General features: G+C 40.9%; 1 protein-coding gene across 2 annotated transcripts in view; it reads left to right on the top strand.

The window, feature by feature from the left end:
- The first annotated feature begins 500 nt into the window (after positions 1-500).
- The window catches only part of tshz2 (teashirt zinc finger homeobox 2), a 46,767-nt gene continuing 22,399 nt past the window's right edge, over positions 501-24,868 (top strand). The window contains exons 1-2 of one of the 2 annotated variants that reach the window (XM_080496146.1): positions 501-598; positions 801-915. In XM_080496146.1, the coding sequence (XP_080352272.1) occupies positions 876-915 (40 nt within the window). In that variant the 5' untranslated portion in view covers positions 501-598; positions 801-875. Of the gene's footprint in view, positions 599-711; positions 916-24,868 lie in introns of those variants that run through there. The other variant, XM_080496147.1, reaches the window with a different exon arrangement.

Raw genomic sequence — 24,868 nt, 5'->3', positions numbered from 1 at the left:
CTTCAAAAAAAAAAAAACCAACAAAAAAAAAACTTGCCTTTCATCCAGTCAGCGTGCAAAGCGGAAGCTGCAGGAGGGAAAAAAAAAAAAAAGGCTGTGAAATAGAAGAAAAAAGCTGCATGAAAAGACAAGCGAAGCTCGGAGTGATAGAAAGCAGCAGCAGCAGCAGCAGCTTGGTGCTCCCGTCTCTTTTCTCTGGCCTCTGTTCCTTTAATAAACTCATGGTTATCTAGTGTAACAAATGTCTCGCTGCCATCATCAAGTCCAGGCGAGGAGGGAGGAGTTTTTAATGTTCAGTTTGTTCTATGGATCGATGTCTGCTGGCATCGCCTCTCCCCCTCGCCTGCACCGTGCGTAATACACCGTACCATTACCAATCCGGAGGCTTTTTTTTTTCTTTTTTCTTTTCCTCTTTTACGCGCGATCGTTTCCACGATTTGTTTTTTTTTTTTTTTTTTTTTTTTTTATTTTAATCCCGCAGCAGAGACGCGCCCGCGGGACGGACTGAGTGACACGCGTCGATCAACATATGTGGCACTGATGGACAAAAACGGATGGTGAAAGGAGACGATCCGCACTCCGGAGGAGGAAGAGGAAGGTGAAAGAACAAGCAGCCTTTTTTTTTTTTTTAAACATCCCGTTTCTCCTTCTTTAAAAAAAATAAGAAAAGAAAAGAACTGGATTCTGTTGGTGTAGTGAGAGAGACTGAAGTACTCGAAGAGCCAAAATAAAGACTCGCACTCTCTCTCTCTCCCTCTCTCTCTCTCTCTTTCTGTCTCTCTATGCATGGACTATCGTAGACCGCATTCAGATTTCACCTGGGCACAGGACTGAACTGCGACTCTCCTCAAAAAAAAAAAAAAAAGAAAAGAAAAATGCCACGGAGGAAACAGCAGGCACCCAAACGGGCTGCGGGTAAGCGATTTCTTTGAACATTTCACAATAACGTGGATTTCTTGTTTTTTTTTTTATTTTGATTGTATTTCATTTTGTGGGTTGCCCCATTTCAAACTTTTATCATGTGGGACCCCCCCATGAGGAGACAGGATGGGACCCTCTCGGGAGGATGTTGGGTTTTCAGTTTTGAGTTTATACCTTTTTTTTTTTTGATCAGTTATACAGCATGTTTGATTTATTTATGATTTCATTTTAAACAGTTTGGATGCATCTAAGAGGGGGCCCACAGACTCCAGTGCTGTCAAAAGTCAAATCTTCAAGCTACTCACAATAATTCACGTGCAGATTAATAAGAAAAGCAGCAATGCTTGGGTGAGATTCCTTTATTCAGTAATCCTCTGGCATGTCACAGAGTGTCCATTCATTCATTGATCAGAAAGTTTGAGAAACCTTCCTTCAGTGCGTCTGATCGGACCCACATGAAGTGTAGACACAGGCTGAAAGATGTGGGAGCCAGTGTATCTGTAGCAGATGAACTCTGTATGAACTCTTCATAATCTTATGGACAAATGGAGAATGGGTTACACACACACACACACACACCACACACACATTTCATCCGTCCAGACTGGTGGCGTTCAGAGGTGGACGACGTACCTCCACAAACGCACAGGTTTCACAGTCAGATCGACCTCCGGCTTTGGCTCGGTCTGCTGTTTGTGTGCAGAAATTGTCAGAGTAACGCATGAATTCATAATCTTGTGTTTATTCAAGGGGGGGGGCGTACACACGTTTAGGACAATATGGAGGTTGTGACAGTGTGAATGTTTTCTCTGTTAAAGAAAAGAAAAGAAAAACGGTCCCTTTTGGGACACTGAATGTCAGCACCTCTCCTCAGAATAACACCCACTCACCTTACTTTGTAGTATTTACAAAGAAATGCATTCGAAAACACAACCTACAAGGTCAAAATAATCAACTTCACCTCTTATTATATTTTCCACAGGCCGTGCCAGTTTTGGTATTTAATGTAAATTTAAAATTATGAGGTTCCAAAGAAGGAATTTGAAAAAAAAAACGAGAGAAAAAACAAACCCTGATTCATTGTGATGGAGTTGGTGGATTAAAACTAGATTGATCAAGGCTATTTCAGCGTTTGAGGATGCAATTACTTGCTTGTGGTGTGTTGAGAAGTTATCAGTCTTTATTATGGTTGCGGATGTAGCAACCAGATGGCGATTGTTCTCTGCCAATAATAGCGTCTCTTTATACCCGCTTAAGATACTGAGACCCTTATCTGCCCGGCACACTCTCAGTTTACACACACAGACACACACACACACACACTCACGCAAAAATATTTTTCCCACATCGCAGCATCCAAAAACCTCCTTTTCTTAAAAACAATGCCCCCCAGTTTTTATTCAGGGAACTTTAGAGGAGATGCCTAAGTGATCCCTTTACACGCTCTCAGCTGCCTCGCCTGTACTCTGGTAAATGTGTCAGCCCTATAGAGAAATAAGCCTTCCAGAAGAGTTTCTTCATTGTTGAGGTAATTGTCTCCTCTTTGACAGGCACATTCATCAGTGGCTTAATGGTCAATCAAAAGTTGGCAGGCAGAGTGTTTTCATTCTTTCCTATCCACTACATTAGGAATACTTAATCAAAATGTCTCCCGGTAATGGCTGTGAAGAGTTCATGACTGACTGATCCGTTGTCTGTGCCGATAGAAAATTAACAGCTCGGCACTGGAGAGATGTGGGCCTGCAGATAAACAAATTGTGCATTAATATTTCATCTTCAAGACCTGGGATGTGCTATCAAGCGGTGGAATATTCCTGGGCTGTGTTGTCATTTTTCTCGTGTTCTCTCGCTCTCTCTCTCTCTCTCTCTCTCTCTCTCTCTCTCTCTCTCTCTCTCTCTCTCTCTCTCTCTCTCTCTCTCTCTCTCAATCTCTCTTCTCCTGTATTCTTGAAGGCTCTTTGCAGCTGTAACTCATTTCACTTGATGACTTTACTGGGGTTACAGAGAGTGACGACAAATTGATTACCTGGCAGAGCAAGAATGGAGCGAAGAGAGGCGCAGGCTGACAGTCATGTTATAATAATATGTTTAATGATGTGTGGAAGGGGAACAAGGAGAGAGGAGTATTGAAATAAGAGCAGGGAAGATGCAAAGGAATAGGTTTCATTTTTGTTGGGCTCTTAAAAATGCAGCCCCCCCCCCCCCCCCAGTGGAAATAGTGTTTTGCAAGGTGTTGTAGTAAAAATAAATGCTATTCCCAGCTCAAGCATTTATTCAGAGGGCATTTTGCATCGAGGGTGCTTGTATTCTCCTCTGGGACTTGTATTATTAATAGGCATATTTGTAAATGTAAGACCACAGACACATCCAGTAAAGGCCAGTTGTATCTGATTTACTTTCTTTACATGCATATGGTTATCTAAAATGCCAATTACTCACCGGCCCAGAGGAGGATGCACGAAACTAAACCTTTGCTTTATCATTGAGAGCACCCCTAAGACAAGAGGCCATCAGGCTGCAGACTCTTGGATGAAATGTGTGTATCAGGTTTATATACGGTGTAAATGTAAAGCCCTGTAAGTGCATGAGATGCATTTTTGAGTGAAGGCAGCCATATGTTATTTTGCGGCCGTGGGAGTATTCCTCTTTCTTTTTTTTTTTTTTTTTTTTTTTACAATAGCTCTGTGCCTCAAACCGTTAGTCCAATTTGCTGTTAACAAGATAAATTGGAGAACAGACAAAGGCATTAAGTGTTGCAGTGCCAGCTAGTGACTGACAGCAGCTTGTGGGAATTGGCTAGCAGAAATTCCTCCTAAGTGGTTTGTTCAGAAAACATCCTACGATCAAGGCAGATGTTGTTTATCCAGTTTAGGTAGAAAAAGGGAAGTCCATTTTGAATGACAAATTTAAAAAAAAAATAAATAAATGGAAAACTAGAAAAATGGCAGCAATAGTGTGTTATTGTATTTATTTAAAATACCAAGATTTCCACCCTCCTTCCCCCTGCATTCACTCTTCTTTTGTCTTTAAACAGCATCTCTTTGTTTTGTCTCTTCATTTTCTCATAATTATTTAACTCACTGGATTTCAGAAAATATATATTTTTTTAATATGTGATATTGTGCATTTTTGTTTAAGTGAGTTTTTGCTTGAAATCTGATCTGAACTCCATGAGGATGATACTATTGATTTCGATATATATTTTTTTCTCTCGTCAACTTGTGTATGACAGCTCTTCTTTTTGTCTTTCCAAGCTTCTCCGCGCACCTGATTCGATTAGCTGCAGGATTTACAGCTGCAGCATTGCAAGTTTAGCATGTGAGTGATCAGGGTAATTATATTTGTGTTATGAAACTGATCAATCGGGAAACATCGTGATGAAAGATTCCAGGTGACTGCATATTTTTTTTTATCTCCCGGGTTTTAGTAAAACGCACAGTGAGCGTGAAGGATCCACAGAGAAGAGAAACAACAAAATAAATATGCGGATTCAAGTGTAGGGTTTTTTTTGTGTGTGTGTGTGTGTGTGTGTAATATTAGTTAAAAGTAGGTGTACGTATATCATAAACGGACCCCCGAGCCTGCCTCGGACTGTTTTTAAGAAGACCCTATCCACCCTGGACATTCTCCCTCTGAAAAGACATACACACTGTTTAAAACCCTGCAAATAGATGAGAATTAGTCTCTCTCTCACACACACACACACACACACACACACACACACACACACACACACACACACACACACACACACACACACACACACACACACACACACACACACACACACACACGCACGCACATTCACACACCCTTCACACAAGACTTTAGTTGCAATAATTCCTCCATCCCTAAGTTATGATCTGCATTATTTATTCACTCTTACATATAGTCTATTAAGTATCTACTTGACTGCTTCCTATTACGGAGATTGCCACAGCAAGGCATTGCAACTTGCACTGTAGACTTGGCTTACTGCCTTCCTCCTCCTGCAGCTGCGATTCAAACCCAGCTTCTCCACACCAAACTGCAGGAGGGGACTGTATTTATTCTGATAAATATTGTGTTTTTCTTAATTTTGTAAGCTGGAGCTGTAAAAACATGTATTTGCCGCTTAAACAATTATTATATTCTATTTTTTTCTGCATTTAATTGCAGCTAATGTACAGCTAATGCCGCTTTTTTTTTTAAACGGGTAAAAAAAAGCACTTCTTTGAATAAAGTTACTAAAACAATTTTTTTATGATTAGTAGTCATTAAATCTGAGTATTTTTTTTCTCCCTCTGTACTGCATCTCTCTGAATGGATGTCACACAGGCAAACATTTTGTTTTGATCAAGTCCAGCCTTGAAATTTTCCTTAGCTCATGAGCAAACCGAACTACATGCTTACACTTTGCTGCAAAGCTTGCAATTTTCTAACTTTGCAGGCGCTGCCCATAGAGACACCCTTTTAATAACTTTCTCCTCATCAGCTAGTTTTTTTTTTTTTTTTTTGCTGTATATATTCTCTCCACAGTGAAGAACATATGAAGGGAAAAAAAAAAAAAGAGCAGCAACATGGAGTGAGGTGGTTTTAATGTGATCTCGCTGCATTTCCTCCTGCATGCTAGTTAGGTGACAGGTATAGACGGCTAATAGTTTGCGAAAGCTTTTGTTTGCGCGTGAGGCAGACAGGGTGGTGCACTGTCTAGGTGATAAGAACCAAGACTCATGTGCCCTCCAGCACAGTGATCTCTCTCCTCCGCGCTGCGCTCTCCTGTGTGGAAAAAACAGCCTGTTATGATTGGTCTCAAGGCAAGTGCCTGTGCAGTGTTGCACCTCTCTACAGCAACTGCTCATTCACCTTGCCTTCCCTCTGAGACCTGCACTAGTTTCCAGGCAAATGACACAATTTGATATGCCGTTGGGGTGATTCATGTGGATAATGTTTCCGTGTGATCATCACTGCAGAAAAGAGACTATTTCTTGTTATGATTTTTTTTTTTTTCTTCTTCTTCTTTTTACTCATTAAGTCTGACAATAACTAGAATATTGGGAGAGTTTATTGCAAGGAGGCTAAAACTCATTATTTCTGCAAGACATTCCAAGTACAAAAGAAATTATGTTATGGTATTTTGTCCAGGTCCCTACAGATATAATGATTTACAGAGCAAAATGGGGAGGAGACTTTATAGCTGTGGTTGTTCATTTATGTGGATTTAGAGGATCGGAATGCAAGGCGAGCTTACAGTTAATACAGTAGCAGTGTGGGCCTGGTATTGATTGCACTGAGGGGGTATGTGGTACGTCCTGTATGGTTTATAGTAAAACAGACTGTAACTCATGTGCTTTATGTTATTGTAATGATATACATCCCCGGCATAGTTTATAACCCCTGAGCAGTTTCGTCAAGACTCCATCGGTGTCCCTGCAGAGTCAAAAGGATTTAAGTGAAAACATCCATCTTGTACTTGTTGACCTACATGTGTAGTCAGTCATAGGCCACGCATGTCGGCCATATGGTTAGGAGGGTTTTTATTAACAATCACAGCCGGATCAGGTTTACCTAACCTGATCCACTTTCTGAAGGAGGCCTTGCGATATTATTTCAAAAAGTCATCCCTTTCCTCTGTTCTCTGATTTCAGAGGTGGAGACCAACGGAGGTTCCTGTTGCTGCTTTAATTCAAGAGCAGCGTGATAATTGAAAGTATAATCTGTGCACAGCAACAACAACAACAACAAAAAAAGAGAGAGGGAGACCAGGGGTTAAAATTATTTTATATCATATACTGTGCAATGATGCAAAATGCCTGGTAATGAATGGGTGTGACATTTCCCTTCAATATGAGAGCACGGAAAGACAGAGGAAACATTAATCTTAAGTTATCCGCGGTGTACCTGATTTGCTTCTTATCAAATCCTTAATGAGCTTCAATTAAGATTTATTATGCAAATTAACCCTCAGCTGCTACTGACTGCAGGAGCAGGAGCTATGACAATATTGTGCTAATGGTGTGATCTGTAACAATTACAAAGGTAAACTGCTTTCACAGTGCATGCTCCGGGAGCTTTCCAAGAGGTCATGCCTCCAAACATGTTCTCAGGTGCACTGGATACTTGTGTCATTGTTTATGAGACCGCTTTTCAGGTGGGGGTTTTTTTTTTTGGGGGGGAGAAAATGTAAGATAAAACTATAAAAGTGACACAGATTTTAGATTTGTTCGTAGCGTTGCCGTTGTTGTTTACATATCTAGAGAGGCCATGCTGAGACAGTTTGGACATGTGCTGAGGAGAGATTGTGGACGTATCACACAAAGCTGAAGCTGCCAGGCAGGAGAGGAAGACCTCAGATTCATGAACGTAGAGAAGGAGAACATTGATATGGCGCAGTAGTAAAAGGAGGGGAGGGGAGGGGGCGGGGGTTCTGGAGGGAGATGTGGCAAAAGATGAAGAAGATGTAAGTTTTTGCTTAAAATGATGTAAGCTGGGTTTTACTTGAGCCGAACTGGAGAAGAGAAAAGTTCCTTGATAAAGTGTGAGCCCCCACCCTCGCTGAACTTCTAAGTAAGGCTCCGCGGCATGCTCGGCGCTCTGATCACTGTGGTTACTGCAGACGAAGAGGTTATGACCAGAGGAAGAGCTGCTGGACACTTTACTCCAGCACTGTATGAAGTTGTGAACCTTGCACCTTTTGTAACTTCATTTAGCACGAGGCTGATGGCTTCCTGACAGCTTTATAGCCCACATGTTTTATGAGTCGTCATGCAGTGCAATTACATAGGACCTAATTTGATGAATCAAGTCAATGTTCCACCGCCTCCGTTGACCTTGGTGGCCTGTGATCGTCTGTCTCTCTTCGGGGGTCACGCAGAGGCTCTCGCACGTACAATTCAGTCACGCTCAGGCAGGAGGAGAAAGAAATAACATCAACTTCAGCATGCACCTCTTATTGCTGCCAGTCAGGTTTGTGCTGATTTGCAGGGAGCCATTGTCTGTTTTTAAAAGCCCTCGCTTTAAATTAATCAGCCAGTCAAAGCAAAATAATGCACCTGTAATTCCAGCGTATAGCTAATGAATATTATCCCTGATGTCTTATAATTATTTTTTATGATAAAAGATCAGATGTCATGGAATAAGCTGAAATTGTTGTGTTCTAAAGGATGAAATGACTATTCATCCCTCCATTCGCCGACTTCTTATTTGCTGAGAGCTTGCAGAATCCCTGCTCACTTGCAAGTTCACGAAATAGATTGCACTTGCAAGTTTACATGTGTTGATGAAGCAAGAAAAACACCATGAGCGACATCACGTGCAAACAGGCGCATTTTAATGAAGGTTTTGGATGTTTTAGATACGGGGACGGGAATGAATAGGGTGCGTAGCCTCTTAAGCACAATGATTGTGGAGTTGGATGTGTTGTGGAGAAATTTCATGGACAGGGATCTGATAATAATAATGTCTGCAAACAAAAGTCATGGCGAGCCAGCTGGAGAAATTTCTCTCGCCACGAAAACAGTAGTAGCTCTGCTACTCAATTTTCACCTCCATCTCGTGTACGATCACAAAAAGATGCAATAAACAAGGCAAGCGTTTTCAGAGATACTTCATGACATTGTGCGTTGTACATTAAATTATTTTCATAAACTCCTCGCGGTATTTAGTTCCATCTGGGAGATACACTCCAATATTCTACATTCATGAAGGAAAGTCTGATAAATGGACAGATTGTCTGATTTTTCAGGACGTATATAAATAATCGAGTTTGTGTGCAGTTTCTGAAAACTTGTGTAAAATCTGTTACAGCAGTACATGGTCACTCATGTGCAGTAGACAATGTTGGAAGAGGTTTGCGGAATGGCTTATTGAGAGAAATGTATCTCATTCAAATACTTTTTTAAACTCTTATGTAATATGTTCAATATTGGTCATTTTTTGCACATTTATTGGATTTTATTGGCTATAAATGGGTGTATGTAAAGACTAACCAATATACAACTACATTCTTGCATTGTAACTTAACTAAATATTTAATTACATTTCTTATAAAGGATTTAGGGTTTTCACTTTTATTCACAATGATTACTGCAATAATTACTCAGACTCAGATGTGATCAGAAGAACTTTCCTCCTTACATCACCAGCAAAAACCAATAATAGCTTTTTAAGAATTGGCTCATATACCACGTCACGTGAAGACGGGGGTCACCAGTGGGCCGATCAGTTTTAGCCTGAGCGAGAGCTCACAATCATACATTTAACATCGTAAAAAAGACTTTCTGGCTCTTTATTGAGCTTAAAAACATAAAAGTATTAAGAGGCCCATCTACAGTAACCACAATTGTTATTACATAGCTCAAGAATAAGTTCTTTTAATGAAATAAAAAAAATTGTTGATTGACTCTAAATGAAATAGTTAAACTTTCAGATGGTTTCACATTTTATTCATAGCCCTTTATGGTCATCGTGCACATTGCCTTTAACAGCCAGTGAAAAGCTTCATTTCTAAATGAAACACATATAGTAGTTAAGTAATAACTTGAATCGGTGCCATTGAATTAAAAAGCGAGCGGCGCTGTTAGCTGGCTAATTGTTTGGCGTATTGTTAATGCTTCCGGTGCCGTTATCTAACACAACTCTTCCCTCAGCACAAACGCTGATTTCGGAGGTAGAAACTGCAGCTTTGTAATTAGCAGAGCTTTCACATCATGAATGGCTCATTTGATAATTTCTGTTAGCACCAAACAAGTTCTAATGTCAAACTGAATGTAAAGTGACAAGAAGAAAGAGTTTGTTGTTTTTTTGCCTCGTGGTGGGGGGTCCAGCAGATCATGCACTCTATTAAACACATTACGATTCGCCCCCCCTGTGACACTTTGCGATGCGGTGTGTTGAAGAAACCAAACCATTTAGAGAAGACATGTTCGATTACTGTGCATATTTCAATTTTTTTTGTAATTTTTTTTTTTTTAGGGGGGGGGGGGGGGGGGGGTAGTTTATTAAAAGAGATGTGGCTCAATAATTTTTTGTTCATGAATCATTTATATGTTTTGTGGTAGTGAAACTGAGAAACAGTTTGAAACAGAAACAGACATTTTATCCATCCATCGTTCCAATCCATCCATATTTTTAACATCCAATATCAAATACCGGTTAGCCAGAAATAGTGCAACACAAGAAAAACACATATTTTTGTGTGTGCTTGTGCATACATGGATGGATGGATGGATGGATGGCTGGATGGAAATTACAATGAAATGCATTTGGGGTTTTTTTTTTTAAGAAAAACTGCCACACATGGAAGAAAAACAATAATAAATGTTTTTTATGTCCCATCAACTGAAATAGATTTTTCATGCTGAAAGGTCTCAACCCGAGCTTTGTCAAAGCCGCTGAACTAAACTCCATCTGAGTCTTTGTGCAGGCAGTGTCGGGACTCGTCTCCTTGGGGCTGCGCCTGCCTGTTTGTGTCTACAGTATGTGCTGAGCTAGTCTGTTGAAACAGCTTAATTGATACTCATTAAACAGCAGTGACAGCTTAGGTGTCCGTGATGAATGTAGAATAATTCTGTTGTACTTACAACTTGATTAAGGGGAAGCGCACAACACGTCAGTGTTTTAGCCTATGGCTCGGTCTGTATGCACTTAACCAGCTACTTAAAATGATTTCTTATTGGTCGCGCTACCTACGACGACGCCCTCAAGTTAATCCGAAGCAATGGTGTGCGCTTCACATACAGAACTTTTCAAACTAGACACACACACACAAAAAAAGGATCTCATTTTCACTAGAGGATTAAAAATAGCTTTTAGTTTATTTGACTTTGATTCTGATAGATTTTGTGCGGAGTGTAACACCTTCCAATAAACTCCATCTGAAATGCGAATTATGTTGACTTTTCTTTGTGTTTATTCAGCCACAGTCTGGCATTTTCATACAATAATAAAGTCAATGGATGTCAGGCAGATGAAAAATGTGCATCTTGTATTATTTCAGTTAGAAATTAGAGGCATTTGGAATTGGTTCAGAATTGACTGTCTTTGTAATGAGTGCATGACGAATGGTACAATTTAGAGAAGAAAATGAATGCCGGGAAACCAAAAATATTATTCTGCAGCATTTTATATGCCATGATTTTCCATGAAGATGAACTAATTTCACTAAATACCCCATAAAATCTACTCATAATATTTTTCTACATTGTCATCAAGACATAGTTCACAGAGTGAAGATCAGGTCACCGGGGCATGTGGCTGATACAGAACTTATCAGAATGATCGGATTTTTGCTTTGTTTTGTTTTGGGTTTTTTTTTTTTTTTTTTTGCTCTGACAACCTCAGAAAACATCAAGATCCTTATCGCTTGCAGATTTCAGGGCCTCCTTCGAGCGTCCCGCATTGCTGACATCTGATTAAACCAACTCTCCGCGCCCATAAGAGGAAAGGTTCTTTCTAAATTTTTGAGAATACATGAAAGAAGGGGAATTTCCGCAGAGGACGGATTTATAACTTTATCCTCACATGATTAATATTACACAGGGAGGTCTTTGTACAGGAAGCAGCATGTCTAATTATGGTCCAACTGTGTCTTCACTGAGAGCAAACATGGTGCCAAAGGGCTGCCGGTAGGAACTGTACCGACACGTCACACAAATGGCTCAATGTGGGCGTCAGGGTGATGTCATCGTCGCCCAGATTTCACGAAGTGATTGAGCAACGGCAGAACTCGGGGCTCTCAGCAGGATGCGTCCAGCTGGCATCAGCCTTCTCGAAACACTGCGGGCATATGGGTTCAAGCTTGAGTAAAACCCAACGCCGTAACGTGTTCTCAAGGTTACACACTTGTAACCAAACACACAGTGACACCCGTGACCTCACCGGCGATAACTACAGTGAGTCCACATTGGCTGCACTGTTAAGAGCAGATGTAGATTCATCACACACACACACACACACACACACACACACACACACACACACACACACACACACACACACACACACACACACACACACACACCCGTTCACAAGAATTTCAGGGACTCCGTGTCCTCCCACGTTTGCCTGTTCATCATATATCTCAGGCCCCAGACACTCAAGAGGTTCCTCGCCAGGCCAGCCATAAGTTATCCCGTCCATCACGACGCGACCTGCGTTTCCCTGCTCGATTTTCAGCTGTTACGTGTAAACCATAACAGCATTCTCCAGATTAGCTGAGTGACAGGGAGGCCTCTAAAAGCAAACTATAATAGTGCAATATGTTACAGTTGTATTTTATGACTTTTAGTGTGCGAGGCCAAGTATGTGCCTGTGTGTGGACAGATCAGCTCAAGGATCAGATAGACCTACATTGCACCTCGGGGAGTGTCGAAAATAATGGTGTTGTGTTACTGCTGTTTTTCATTAGGCGAGTCATGGTAATGCAGGTGTACACAGCACAGGAAACCTGGCTGGACCAGATCAGATGGGGGTGGAGGGGGGGGGGGGGGGGGTGGAGGGGGGGTGGGAGGCTTTCAACATCACTCACCATTCGTCTATCTATCTTCTTTCATTCACCCGTCACAGACCTGATCCCAGCTGACACTGGACGAAAGGCACGGACAGTAGGAGTCTAACAGTTTTGAACTGAACTGGAGAAACTTCAAAGGGATTTCAGTTTGATCAGAACCACAGTCAGAAATAGCGTCATTTACCCCATAAGGGGAAAGTCGGGTTAGGCTGTCCACCAAAGCCATTTATAGCTCATACATTCAGACATATTCCGTTTATATATCACACATACAACTGGTAGAGATGGTACAAAGTGTGAACCCATTAATAAATAGGAAATACTAGACCTGCACAATATATAATAACTTTGTCACTTGTACAATGAAAAAACATAACATAACATCATCTACATAAGCAGATTGACGTATATCACATGTTCACCTGTTATTGTGCAGCCCTTCTAAATATGTAAAAGAGTATTTAATTTCAAAAGGGGAAAAAAAGGAAATTAACCTCGGTTTGCTACGAGCTACTAATATTTTTTAGACATTTTCATTTCATTTTTAATTTACTACTAATTTACTTTTAAGGTTGTGATATGGTTAAAAGCACTTTCCTGTTCTGATAACCTTTGAAACCAGTGTTTGATTAATATCCGGCAATTGGTTTATGGGCAGCAAAGAATGGAGAAGGGGCCAGATGTGGCCCGTGGGCCACCAGTTGTTCGTGACTGCTCTGTATCCTGAACCCTATAACATCTTCGAGCATTTTGTCTCCCCTAACATCATTTTAAACACCTGTTGGTTGGTTTTTTTGTTGTTGTTGTTGTTTTTTAATTCTGAACTACGCATGTTACTATAACTTAGATAAGGCATTTACTTGATATTGCAATGTAACATTTAATTAATAAAATCCAGGTTTTCTTTTACAAACTTTTTAAACCGTGCCTTTGTCAAATAACTAATAAATCAAAGTTTTAACCAAACCGTGAGTCACACATCAAAGTTTGAAGTGAATGGTAGGTAAGGGGAATCGTTACACCCCAAGCGGAGAGATTACCAGTCTTTCAAAAACACAAGAGGATTGTTCTTACACCTACGTACAATTTGCAGCGACCAGTTATCCCAGCATGCAGTACCATGAACAAACTGATGCATGCACAGACTTGCAAATTCTCCTCAGTCACTTAGAAAGGCCTGGAATCGAACCATGCTGAAAAGTGCTCACCACTGCACTGCATATTCCTTTTAGCAGAATCTTTTTTTTTTTTTTGCTTGAAGCGTGCATGCATGCATGCCTCTGTGTCAGTCTACAAAAAGTCATTGATATAGAACAAACTGTCAAAATAAGTTGTGTTCAATCCAAAACCGTTTAAGGTGTCAAGGACACATTTTCCTCCCTCCCATATCCTGACAAACATTGAGTCAGCAATTGTCTGTTGTATTTTTTCAGCACTGGTATCTCATGCTCTCCCCCCCCCCCCCACCCCACCCTAGGCCATTTTCAAGTTGTAGAAAGTGGTCATTTTCTCTGTGTCAGTGGGAGGTCAGTGTTGTGGCAGTCAGCAAAGCTATTCAGTCTGCTGAAACAGAGTCTATTGGGAACCTTAAAGACATTTTGTCCGGTGCAGCCGCCTCTCGCTGTCTGTCTCTCTGACACCTGCACAAAAGTCGAGAAGAACTTGAAGCGTTTGTTCGATTACTTCCAGATCCTCAAACTTTTGTTCAGACACTTGACACACGTGAGACGACTGGGCTGTCAATTGTAAACGCGCTTATTAAACTGACATATAGGAATCTTGTTGGATATTCCCCATTTGCATACACCTCCTCTCCCTGTACGGCCATTTGTCCTCTTGTCAGAGCCGCTCCTCGTTATATTTAGCCCGTACGCAGTCTGAACATCTACCTGTCCTCCCAGCTCTCCGTCTCACTCACAGCGGAAGTGACTGACATGTCCTCTCGGTGCTTGTGTGGTGTATCCCTGGTAACTGTCGCCTGGGGCCCACTCATCCCTAAAATGTAACAGAGGTCATGCACAGATCATTGCTTTAGCCAAAGGGCCCTGACTTTAACACAGTGTGACCCGTGTGGGACAAAGTGGTACAGTGTCTGGCCGCAGATGGATCTGGAAATAACATGAGTATAATCTGCTTCGTCATCACTATTACACACACACACACACACACACACACACACACACACACACACACACACACACACACACACACACACACACACACACACACACACACACACACACACAGTCGGCTTGTTTTCACTAGTGTAGGAACCCCACACTGAAACCTCGGATGAGAGTTAAAGGTGGGAATCGTTTCACAAACATTTCTCATCTTACATCTTTCGAGCTCGGATCGATTCTGTTTTTACCACTTGCTTTGTCGCTGCACAACTTTTACACAATTCATCCAATACTCAGTTTTTATTCTCCAAAATATACAATCCCTTTGCTAAATTCTGCAAACCGTTACGGTGCAGTTGACGGAATAACCCTTAATCGTAGCATTACCAATTATCTTTAAGAGCATTTCTCTCAGACCGTTTCAAAGAGTTTAAATAATCCAGACCAGCAGCCCGCTTTTACTCACTTTTAGCTGTAATATCTATTTTACCCCGATTGCGTGCAAAAGTATTTAAAGGTGACCGCTATATCGTTGTCTGCGTGGTAATAATGACACGCTAAGTCGTCGCGTCTGATTAATGAACTAATTAAAGCTGAAGATATCAGATGTCATCTTAATGATCTTGTTGACAGCTCTTCAGTCTGCACTTTAGCAACCCAGCTAACATCAGCTAATCTTAGCGCAAGTATGTTGCAGTGCTGAAAACTGACGAGACGAGGTCCTACTCAGCATTTAATATCTGCAGATCCATTTGAAAATATTAACATTTCAAAAATGTGAAGCGCTTCAGAGTTTAATTCAGAGGTTGACGAGCTCAGTGTCTATCAAAGGTTTGTCACTCATACTCATGATGGGGTTTTTTTTGTTTTTGCTTTTTTTCTAGAAAATACACTTTTTCAAAAGGTATAAAACTCGATATATTTTCAGATATACTTAAGTGTAAAATTTCTCCAGTGTGCTGCTGCTGCATTGAAATCAGTTATTTTGATGAAGTTTCAATAATAATTTAATTAGCTGCCATCAGATTATGACAACTGATGTTATATATTAGAACCACTATTTAAAAGTTTAAGATGCATTTACTAATTGAATTGTTTTTGCAGTTTACATTTTTTGTGAACATGTAACTATGATTTGAAAAATACAGTAACTCTACTTGCAGTACCCTGAAGTGCCTCCCAGGGTAGAGTACATCTATTTTAATTGCACGATATCAGCGAAACATGCAATCATTTTTTAAATATAATATTAATAATATTATTATTATTATTATATGGTTTCTGATAATTACAAATGGAAGATTATGTTTTTTTTTTTTAACCTTTCTTTTCCCCCTCCCATTTATGTTCTCAGTCAGATGTGCATCCACGACCATAATTTTGTTTTTGCTTGTTGTGCATCTGACTTCTGTCATTTCGTGTATATTGCACATATTGATATTGTGTTTACAATGAAGTTTTGATATATTGCGCAGGGTGAATTTTCATTACAACAGCTGGCCATACGTTGTTCAATATCTCAAAACAAAAATGATCAAGGCTTTGTGGTTGACAGCTGAATATCTGCGTTGGTCCTCACCCACCCTGGACCGGACCTGTTCTCCCTACAGACTGCTGTAAACATAATAAAAAAAACAAAACAAACAACTAATCCCAGCTTTTCTCTTGTTGTTAAACAATGATATTAAATTTTATTCAGTTCCATTCTAAAGTTGTAAATGTGTGTAAAACTAGATGATAGCCAACAGCTTTATTTTGTGGTTTGGCAATGACAAAAGACAGATGTCATTACAAGCTGTAACATGTACAAATAGGAAGCTTTTATCTCGTCTATGACTCAGAGGGCCACGTTTATGTACAGAGTAGTAGTAGCAGTGATGGGACATAACAGATTAATTGTTGAAATGGTGAACAATGCAAACCACTTGTAATATATTACTGCGGCTCTATAACAAAAACCTCATTCAATTTGCCCCCAGCAAATTTAACACTTTTAAAAAAGTTACTTCAACGCACTTGGTAATGTAATAAAATGTGCTTCTGTCCTTTGGAAACTCGTCTGTCTCTTCCCTTTTGGAGCCGGTGTGATGTCCTGCCTTTGAGTGTGTAATAATTACTAACCAGAAGTCCCTCAGTGAATTAGTTGTTGAATCAGGCTCATCCAACTTCTCCGGGTTTGGTGGTGGAGGCGCCATGTTGGTCCTCGAGCGTCACTGTTGTGATATTTCTTTTCCTAAACATGTCTGCCACGTCCTCACATGCTCACATCGTGGAAAATAACACTTATTGGTGCAGTATGACTATTTAGAGAGTGTGAAATCTGGATTTATGAGCGGCTTGTGACTGAGAGTGGATTTGTAGCATCTGCACAGGTACAGTACGTCCAGGCCTCCTCACTGCGGGCTGGCATGTTGAAACATGAAGATTAAAGTCTGCGGACGCATTCCCCTTTCAAAATATCAACATGGTTTAGGAAATATGTTTATTTAATAAGACTTTTAAATAAGTGTGACTTCTCGAAAAAGCTTTCCCGTCTGTGGTGTGTTTATGTGCCTCCTCAGTAAGCAGTTTGGGGTAGGAGGTTTTTTTTGTGTGTGTGTGCGTGTGTTAGTGTTGTGTTTGCATGTGTTTCCTACACGCTGCATGGCACCCCTCACACCACTGGCAGCGGCCCAGCTGAAAAGTTCCGGTACTGTCCAGACGCATCCTTTAGGGACCTCATCAGCCCCTGAATTTCCTTCCCCTCACGCCCGAGGGCATCCATATTCATTTCCTCCTCTGATTTGGGGAAAATGATGAAAGGCTGGCTTTTTTCCCCCCCATCTCTTATTTCCTGCCAAGGTTGCCTGCATTTCAATGCGACGTAAATCTGCAAAGACCTGGAGACGCGTTCCCTTTTGGACACGACCAGCTCCGTGTTATTAGGATCACGCCATGTCAGAAATGAAAACGGTCCCAGAGTTGCGCTTGTTAACAACACCATTGATATTTCACGTGGATCCGTTGTAAAAAGTAACTCCCAGTTAGATTACTCAGATTTCACTGTCGTCTGCATTCACTTCCCGACGAGCGCGTTCCTTCTTTTTCCATATGTCTGCTTCTCATAAAATAAATATCTCATCCACTGTCAAGTCATGTGAGCTTGATGATGTCATGAAGACAACTGCACCGGGTTTGAAATAAACCTGTGATTAAACTGGTGGGTGGGTATTTACTCTTACCGGAGACGGGAAATGAATGTTAATGAAAATAACAGTCAGTAATAACCCAACTCTGTAATTATTGGCGTGCTTTGATGATGCCATATATACTCAACACACACACACATGCGCCTACTTAACGAAACCTCAGGTAGACGATTAGCTCCGCCAGCAAGATCCTGCCCTCACAACAGTGCTCAGGGTGGGGAGGCCCCAGCCCAATGAAGGAGCGGGCTTTCGGTTGCTGAGACAACCCCAAACACACATGTACACAAAGGAAAGGCCCCACTGTGAGAGAGGATCATCTCCACCTCTGGCTGGATAAAGAGCGCTGTCGCTAGACTCGCAGGAATGCACTCCTGCCCTACAGGCGTACAACTGCAGAGTGTGTATATGCTTTTCAAGCATCCCCACACTGATCATTATTCACCACACACCATTCGTGGAGTTTACACTCACACCTGGAACGCCAGGAAGCAGGAAGTGAAGAAGCACAGACGTCACTGTGGGTTGTTCGGTTGTTGTTTTTTTTTTGTTGTCTTTTTTCTTTGTTAGTAACAAAGCTGAGATTTGGAACAAGCGCAGGAATTCAGCTGATTGCACAATAATGAAATATTACTCCCCCCCTCCCGAAAAAAACAAAAAACAAAAAACTTTCTGGATTAATTGGAGTGTGTTTCAAAATTGAAAGCTGAGTTTCCAAAAGTGGCCGTCTGCAAAATTTCATATCGCAAGCTGCCTGTTTTGTCCCACGTTGTCACTGTGACAGCTCACTCTCAAAGATGGCACTTGATAGTTCCCACCAGTGGATTTATAGAGCTCAGAACTCAAGTCTGCATTGTTTGGCTGGAAAATCTGGGCCACATACGATAACAGTATTATCCCTCTGTACAGTAAGCGTGCCGATTCTCATGCCATGTCTGTCATCCGAGGTCTGAACGACGCAAAATAGCTGGTGGCTGTGGGTGTCTGATAGACCCGGGGCTTCTTTTATTGCTCAGCTTTAGCTCTGCGTGGAGAGCGTGTGGGCACGTACCACTCTGACCCAAACACACTTTTCCTGCTGACTGGTGCAGCAAAAGTAGTTTGTGCACAGCAGCAGCAGCCTTTTATACGAGAGCGCTTTATATTTTAGGTGGACATATATTGTCACCTGTGTGTTGGTATGATGCAATTTCTGAAAACCCGACACGATTTATGGAGCCGCAGAGACTGAGCGGTGCTCGGGTATTTCTTGCACCGCTGGTCATCTATTTGCCAAAATCACTTATTCAAAGTGTGCTAAGTTTTTCCGTGAGGTTTTTCTATAAATTAATAAAATTCTTACTCTGGGCTGAGCGGAACGAGTAACACTGGGCTGATATATAAAGGATCTTTATGTTAGGCCATCTGGAAAATGCAGGTTTTTAAAGAGGGTGAGTAAAACTTAAGCACTGCTACGGGACACAATTCAGCTAATTGTAAACAGCTGCAGGTGATATCACCCTTCAGACTACAAGACAAAGCAGGGGCAAAAAAAAAAAAAACAAAGCTCAGGATTTAAAGAAACACTACAATCCATTGTGAGCTACTGAGGGAAATATAAAGTGTCTTTTTTAACAATAAATGACACCAATTTAGTTTGTCCTCAAGTGACAGTTTTTCCTTCTTTTTTTTTTTTTTTTAACTCCCTTCCTGTGAATAGTCATGCATTTGCACTGCAGCATCCTACAGGCAAAACCCCCACTGCAAAGCCCATTAGAATCAAATGAATGTCAGATTCGGCTAAGTGTTTGCACATGACAAACATCTAACATGGCTAATTGCAGATAAGTGTCAGGGTGAAATGTGTTTTGAGGTTAGGTTGGTGCAAAATGGCGTCTACTGTAGTACAGTTGTGATCAATTTTTCTTTTTTTTCTTTTGTAACAGAGAAACGATATGTGTCTTTAGCGTGTGTGTGCATTGAGTCACAGTGGTAGTTAAGGTCAGTTAAGGAGGAGCGGAGTTGAATGTTGCTCATTTCTCATGACAGGGTTTTTAAACAGAAACACACACAGCAAAAAAAAACAAAAACAACTTTATTCGTATATTAATAACAATCAGGTCATGAAAGATCTTTTTTTAAACACTTACATGCTATTCAAAGCTCTATTGTGTCTGCATTTTGCATCAGCCTTAATGAGATTCCTTCTTACTACCATACATGCATCTATATATAAACATGTCACAAATGAGCTCTGCACAATGGTGGATTGTGTGCACACGAGGCTGCTTTTTACTGAGCACTTATACTGCTGCTAGCTACAAGACCTATTAGGCTCATCAGCTCATAATGAGCGCATTACATCCTGCAGAAACATAAATTAATTATTTTTTAATTGGCTAATCCAGTTAAAAAAAATTTTTACAGCATGCACAGGTTATGTTTAGTGATTAAGGTATGTTTATGTAAATAATTGTTATGTACAAATATGATGAATTGCCAGGGATTTTAAAGAAATGACAAAAACAATAGATGGCTATTCTACCAAAATCATGACAAGGTGTGAGATATTCCTCATATACTGTCTTTACAAATATATATTTAGCAGGGAGAAAAGAACAATAACACACTGAAATAATAAGGCTCACGCACACATTCTGTAGAATTTTACATTCAAGTTGGAGATTCAAGGTTTACAGTCACTAAAAATAGTCGGAACTGTGCATTACTTTAATATAAACCTAATTCAGAGATCAGCCTATAAGTCTACACCAATGTTTGCCATTTTCTATTATGAACCTAAATGCATTGCTTCTGTCTATTCATCAAACAATCAGAGTGCCATTCTTCATAAAAGCAGTATGAAGAAGTTGTGCAAAATAAACATGTCATAAAACACCAAGATACACAACTCTGTAACAACTTCCTACTTCAATGGAAGACGCAAGTCCATTTTCAAAGACAAAGGTTTCCAGTTTGTCAGTTGCAGGGACTTAATTCAACTTCTGATTTTTAAGTAAAAGCTTCTATACAATTGCAAACAAATGTCAGTTGTATTTTTTGTTTGTTAGTTTTTTTGTTAGTTTTTTTTTTAAATACAGGAAATGTTGAATTTTCCATCCTTCACCATTACTGTGATCCTGTGCCAGAGGATTTGAGATGGTACTTTAATTTTGTGCAAGAAAATACAGCTGCTTGAACTGGATAACAGTTTATTTTTATATTTACCAGTAATAGAGACATTTGATATTCCCACTAACATGTTCACTGGGTTACACTCTCTAATAGTGGAAATTATCTTATCAATTTCCTGTCTAACAACATGACAGAAGGTCTGCTTTTTTTTTTGTGTTGATCAAGAAAAATAACTTTTTGTAATTAGCTGTGATCACTGGGAAATAATTAGCACTTATTTTGTTAATCAATTATCATCTCACGATTCCTAACAAAATGTAAAAAAAAAAAAAAAAGAGGAAAATTCACAGCTGCGTGTGTGAGTGTTTTTGAACCTGACAAAGAGTGACGGGACGTCTTGGTTTCCTTTGAACGCTTCAGAGCCATTTATCAGTTAATCGGAGGAAACAAACACATCAGATTTCATGACTCACGAGGTGAAAAAAAAACAAACCTCGGTTCTGTCAGAGGCTTTTTCGTCTCGGGTTGGGTCGCAGTGACTAATCCCCCCCCCCCCCCCTCGTCTGGATTTACCAGAGTTGTGCAGCCTCCAGTGTTGCCATGTAGTAGTGTGACTGGGCACCATCTTGTGTCCTGAGCAATAGCAGCAGGCTGCTCCATGGCAGCGCACCAGCTGCCTGCAGTGGAGGGGGGGGGGACGAGCGGAGGGGCAGGGCCCATCCACAGATTTGGGCCCGTGAGTTATTGACCCTCCTTGATAAAGCCCTCTGAATGACACGGGCATAATTCAGCCTAAAAGTTTGCACTGTCACGGGGATGAGCTAACTGTCTTCGCTGAATATATGGGTGCAATTTTGGAAATAGGTTTATAGCAATTCTTGAGAGAGGAGGGCGAGATAGTGATATTACTGACTTTATCACTGCAGCTGAGCAGCATCTCGCACCTCTCTCGCCTCGGTATCTCTCTATTCCTCCGCTGTGGAGCGGTGAAGGATCACAAAGCACATGCGTTGTAGGTATTACTGAAGCGAAAGCAGTCGAGCCCTGAATGTGCAGGGGGGGGGTCTCGAAAATGATATGTCATTATTACAGTAATGCTGTATTATCCACTCATATCCTAAACTTCATGTTTTATTTGCTCCCTCTGGTGGGATTTTACATTTCCTTTAGCGGTATCCTAACTTCATATAGATTAGGTTTTTCTCCTCGTGCTCTGGATAATAATCCGTCTGAAAATGTTGAATTTGAGTGCAGTTTCTTGTGGGTTTTTTTTTTTAAACTCTTAAATTTAAGGACGTGATCAAAATTTGCTCAAAATCGGAACCAATTTCATCTCAATATTTATCCCATCATTTTACTATTTAAACTGAGTGAAACAGTACTGCTACGAATGTAATTTAATAATACTGGACTTGTTGAGCAATAAGCATCATAATGAGTCATTCTGCCTATAAACTGCACCTTTAATCCCATCTAATTTCTGCCCAGCCCGGCTGCATTCTTAATGTGTTTTGTCAGTGTAATGTGAACAGCTCATTGTTGCAATCTCACACATGTATTTTTTTTTTTTCAACCCTATTTTTCCCCCTCTTTTAATGTGCGTCTGAACCCATAAGAATCTAATATAGTGAACCCAGTATAGTGCATCCCATAAATTGATTTTGACCCAGCCTTTGAACAAAAGGAACACTGTTGCATTGCCATCCACGGCTGATGCCACTCCCTCTTTGGCTCACGCTGAATACTCCCCTTTAATAGTGTGATGGGTGGTAGCTGGCTGGAAGCAAAAGAGAGAGAGAAAAAAAAAAGTGCCTTATTTAGTTGGTGGAGGAGAGGTAGGCAAAGCGAGGATGGGGTTTCTGTGACTGGCACCGATCAATCACTCTGTGAGGGGAAGCTAATGAAGCAGGCTATGGTTTATTAAAGGGTTAGCAGAGAAAAGATTACTGCGGGGGCCTCGGCTTCCCAGAAGCCCACTGAAGGAAGATGCGGAGCTCCTGTAATGGTTCGGGGCTACCCATAAAGCAATCAAGGTGTTTACTCTAAGCTGGCGTCTATCATGTGATCCGCGTGTGAATAAAACTATCTTTTAGAGGTTAAAAAATAAATAAATAAATAAAACTCTGCTGAGAAATTGTTCAGGATCAATTTCGTGATGTCAGATCGAGCTGCAAATTTACTCAAGATAATGGTATAGACAAGGCGGCGTTACACAACATGTGACCTTTACGAGTTTGCCATTGTTTTGACATTTGAAAATACAATCCTGATTTAAGGCAAACACTCGTCGGATGAAGTCAGTAAAATAAGCTTATTCTGGAGAAATATGAGCACGCTGAAACCGAGGCACTCTCTCAGATAGTTTGAAAGACAAATGAGTAGCAGGGGAGTGAAAAATGCAAAGCAGATGTTTTTCTCACCGTTTTTAATGGCAGCAAGACATTACTGATGCCATTACAGAGACCTTTTATGGCTTCTTTTAATCCCCTGGCCTGCCTGAGGAAAGAAACCCCTTGTGGTCCAAAGTAGCCTCTTTACTTCAGAACGACAATTTGAACCCATTTCCAACTCACTGCCCTAATCCGCCACAGGGTTTTACATTGCTTCCCCTGTAATTATTCTGCTCCGAAATCAAAGGTAAAGAGGCATTAAAATACACCTCTTAGGTAAACATATGCTGCTCCTCATGCAGGACTTCACTCAAAAGTGTCTTTAGGAGCAAACGGAGTCAAAACATGGCAGCTCGTGTACACCCCCACCTCACACACACACACACACACACACACACACTGCTGCAACTTATTGTGGCCATTTGGTTCACATTTCCAAACAAAGCACTGTCTGATAATGAGATCCAATACCTACTTTACCACTTCAGTTTCACATCGAAGAGCTGGATTTACATGTGGTGCAGCGGTCGCTGTCTGCTTCCTGCATCAGGCCCAACCTGTAAAGCTCAGAGGAGCACTTACAGGGGTCTGGTTAGGGGCTAAAAATGAGGAGGAGATGAACTATATGGCTCCATCCCACAGTCCAGCCGACAGTATATCAGTGGAATCGCAGCACTGTGTGTGTGTGTGTGTGTGTGTGTGTGTGTGTGTGTGTGTGTGTGTGTGTGTGTGTGTGTGTGTGTGTGTGTGTGTGTGTGTGTGTGTGTGTGTGTGTGTGTGTGTGTGTGTGTGTGTGTGTGTGTGTGTGTGTGTGTGAGAATGCTCTCCCCATAAATATCTCCTCCAGCCTCCCCCCCCCCCCACCCTGCTCCACCACCCCAAAGGGGCCTCTCTGATGGTGATGGCGAAAGGATGTCGCTGTCTATGTGATTGAGTGCTGCTGGTCCTGGCCCTGGGCACATCCCCGCGCTCTGAGCCCGAGCGGGAGGCCCACCGCTGAGCGCTGGCCTGGAGGGGCTAGCCTGGAGGCGAGCAGCCACACAGCAGCAGCATTTGCCTCCCCCTGCCTTCTACAGAGCAACCAGCTCATAACATACAAAGTCATTCCTTATTAAAATCTTTAAATTTTCTTCTTTGTAACTTCACTTTTGTTTTTGTATAACAATGATCATAATAGGTTTGAGAAATTCCGCCTTCTGAAACCACACATCGGCCGGTACTTTATTGTTTATTTTATCATGTTTATGTTCAATCAATTTTGCCTTCTCACTGAGTAAATCAACGTTAGCAGGACACAAAGGTAAATGTGTTTTAAAATAGTTTCAAGAATCACAAGTGGAATTTACATGTTCAACTCTCACATCTCTTAAGTAACACAATTTAGTTGATGTAAGACTTCCTGATGAATTTCATACATTTTGGACTTAAAACTGTTTGGATATGTAGACAAGAAATGGAAGTGAGGCCAATGATTGTTATATCTTTTAAACTTATTTCATCATTTCATTTTGTCCAGTAGTTCCATCTCATTCATATCTTTTAATAAAATATTTGTGTTATACCTTCAGAAAAATGTACCGTATTTATCACCTAGATTGGGAAAGTCACCATTCTTGTAATTTTGCATTCGCTCATTACAATCATAGA

The sequence above is a fragment of the Blennius ocellaris genome, assembly GCF_963422515.1.
Source record: "Blennius ocellaris genome assembly, chromosome: 5".
NCBI lineage: Eukaryota > Metazoa > Chordata > Actinopteri > Blenniiformes > Blenniidae > Blennius > Blennius ocellaris.
Note: the sequence above shows the minus strand (reverse complement) of the source record. Positions and strands in the feature narration are given on the sequence as shown.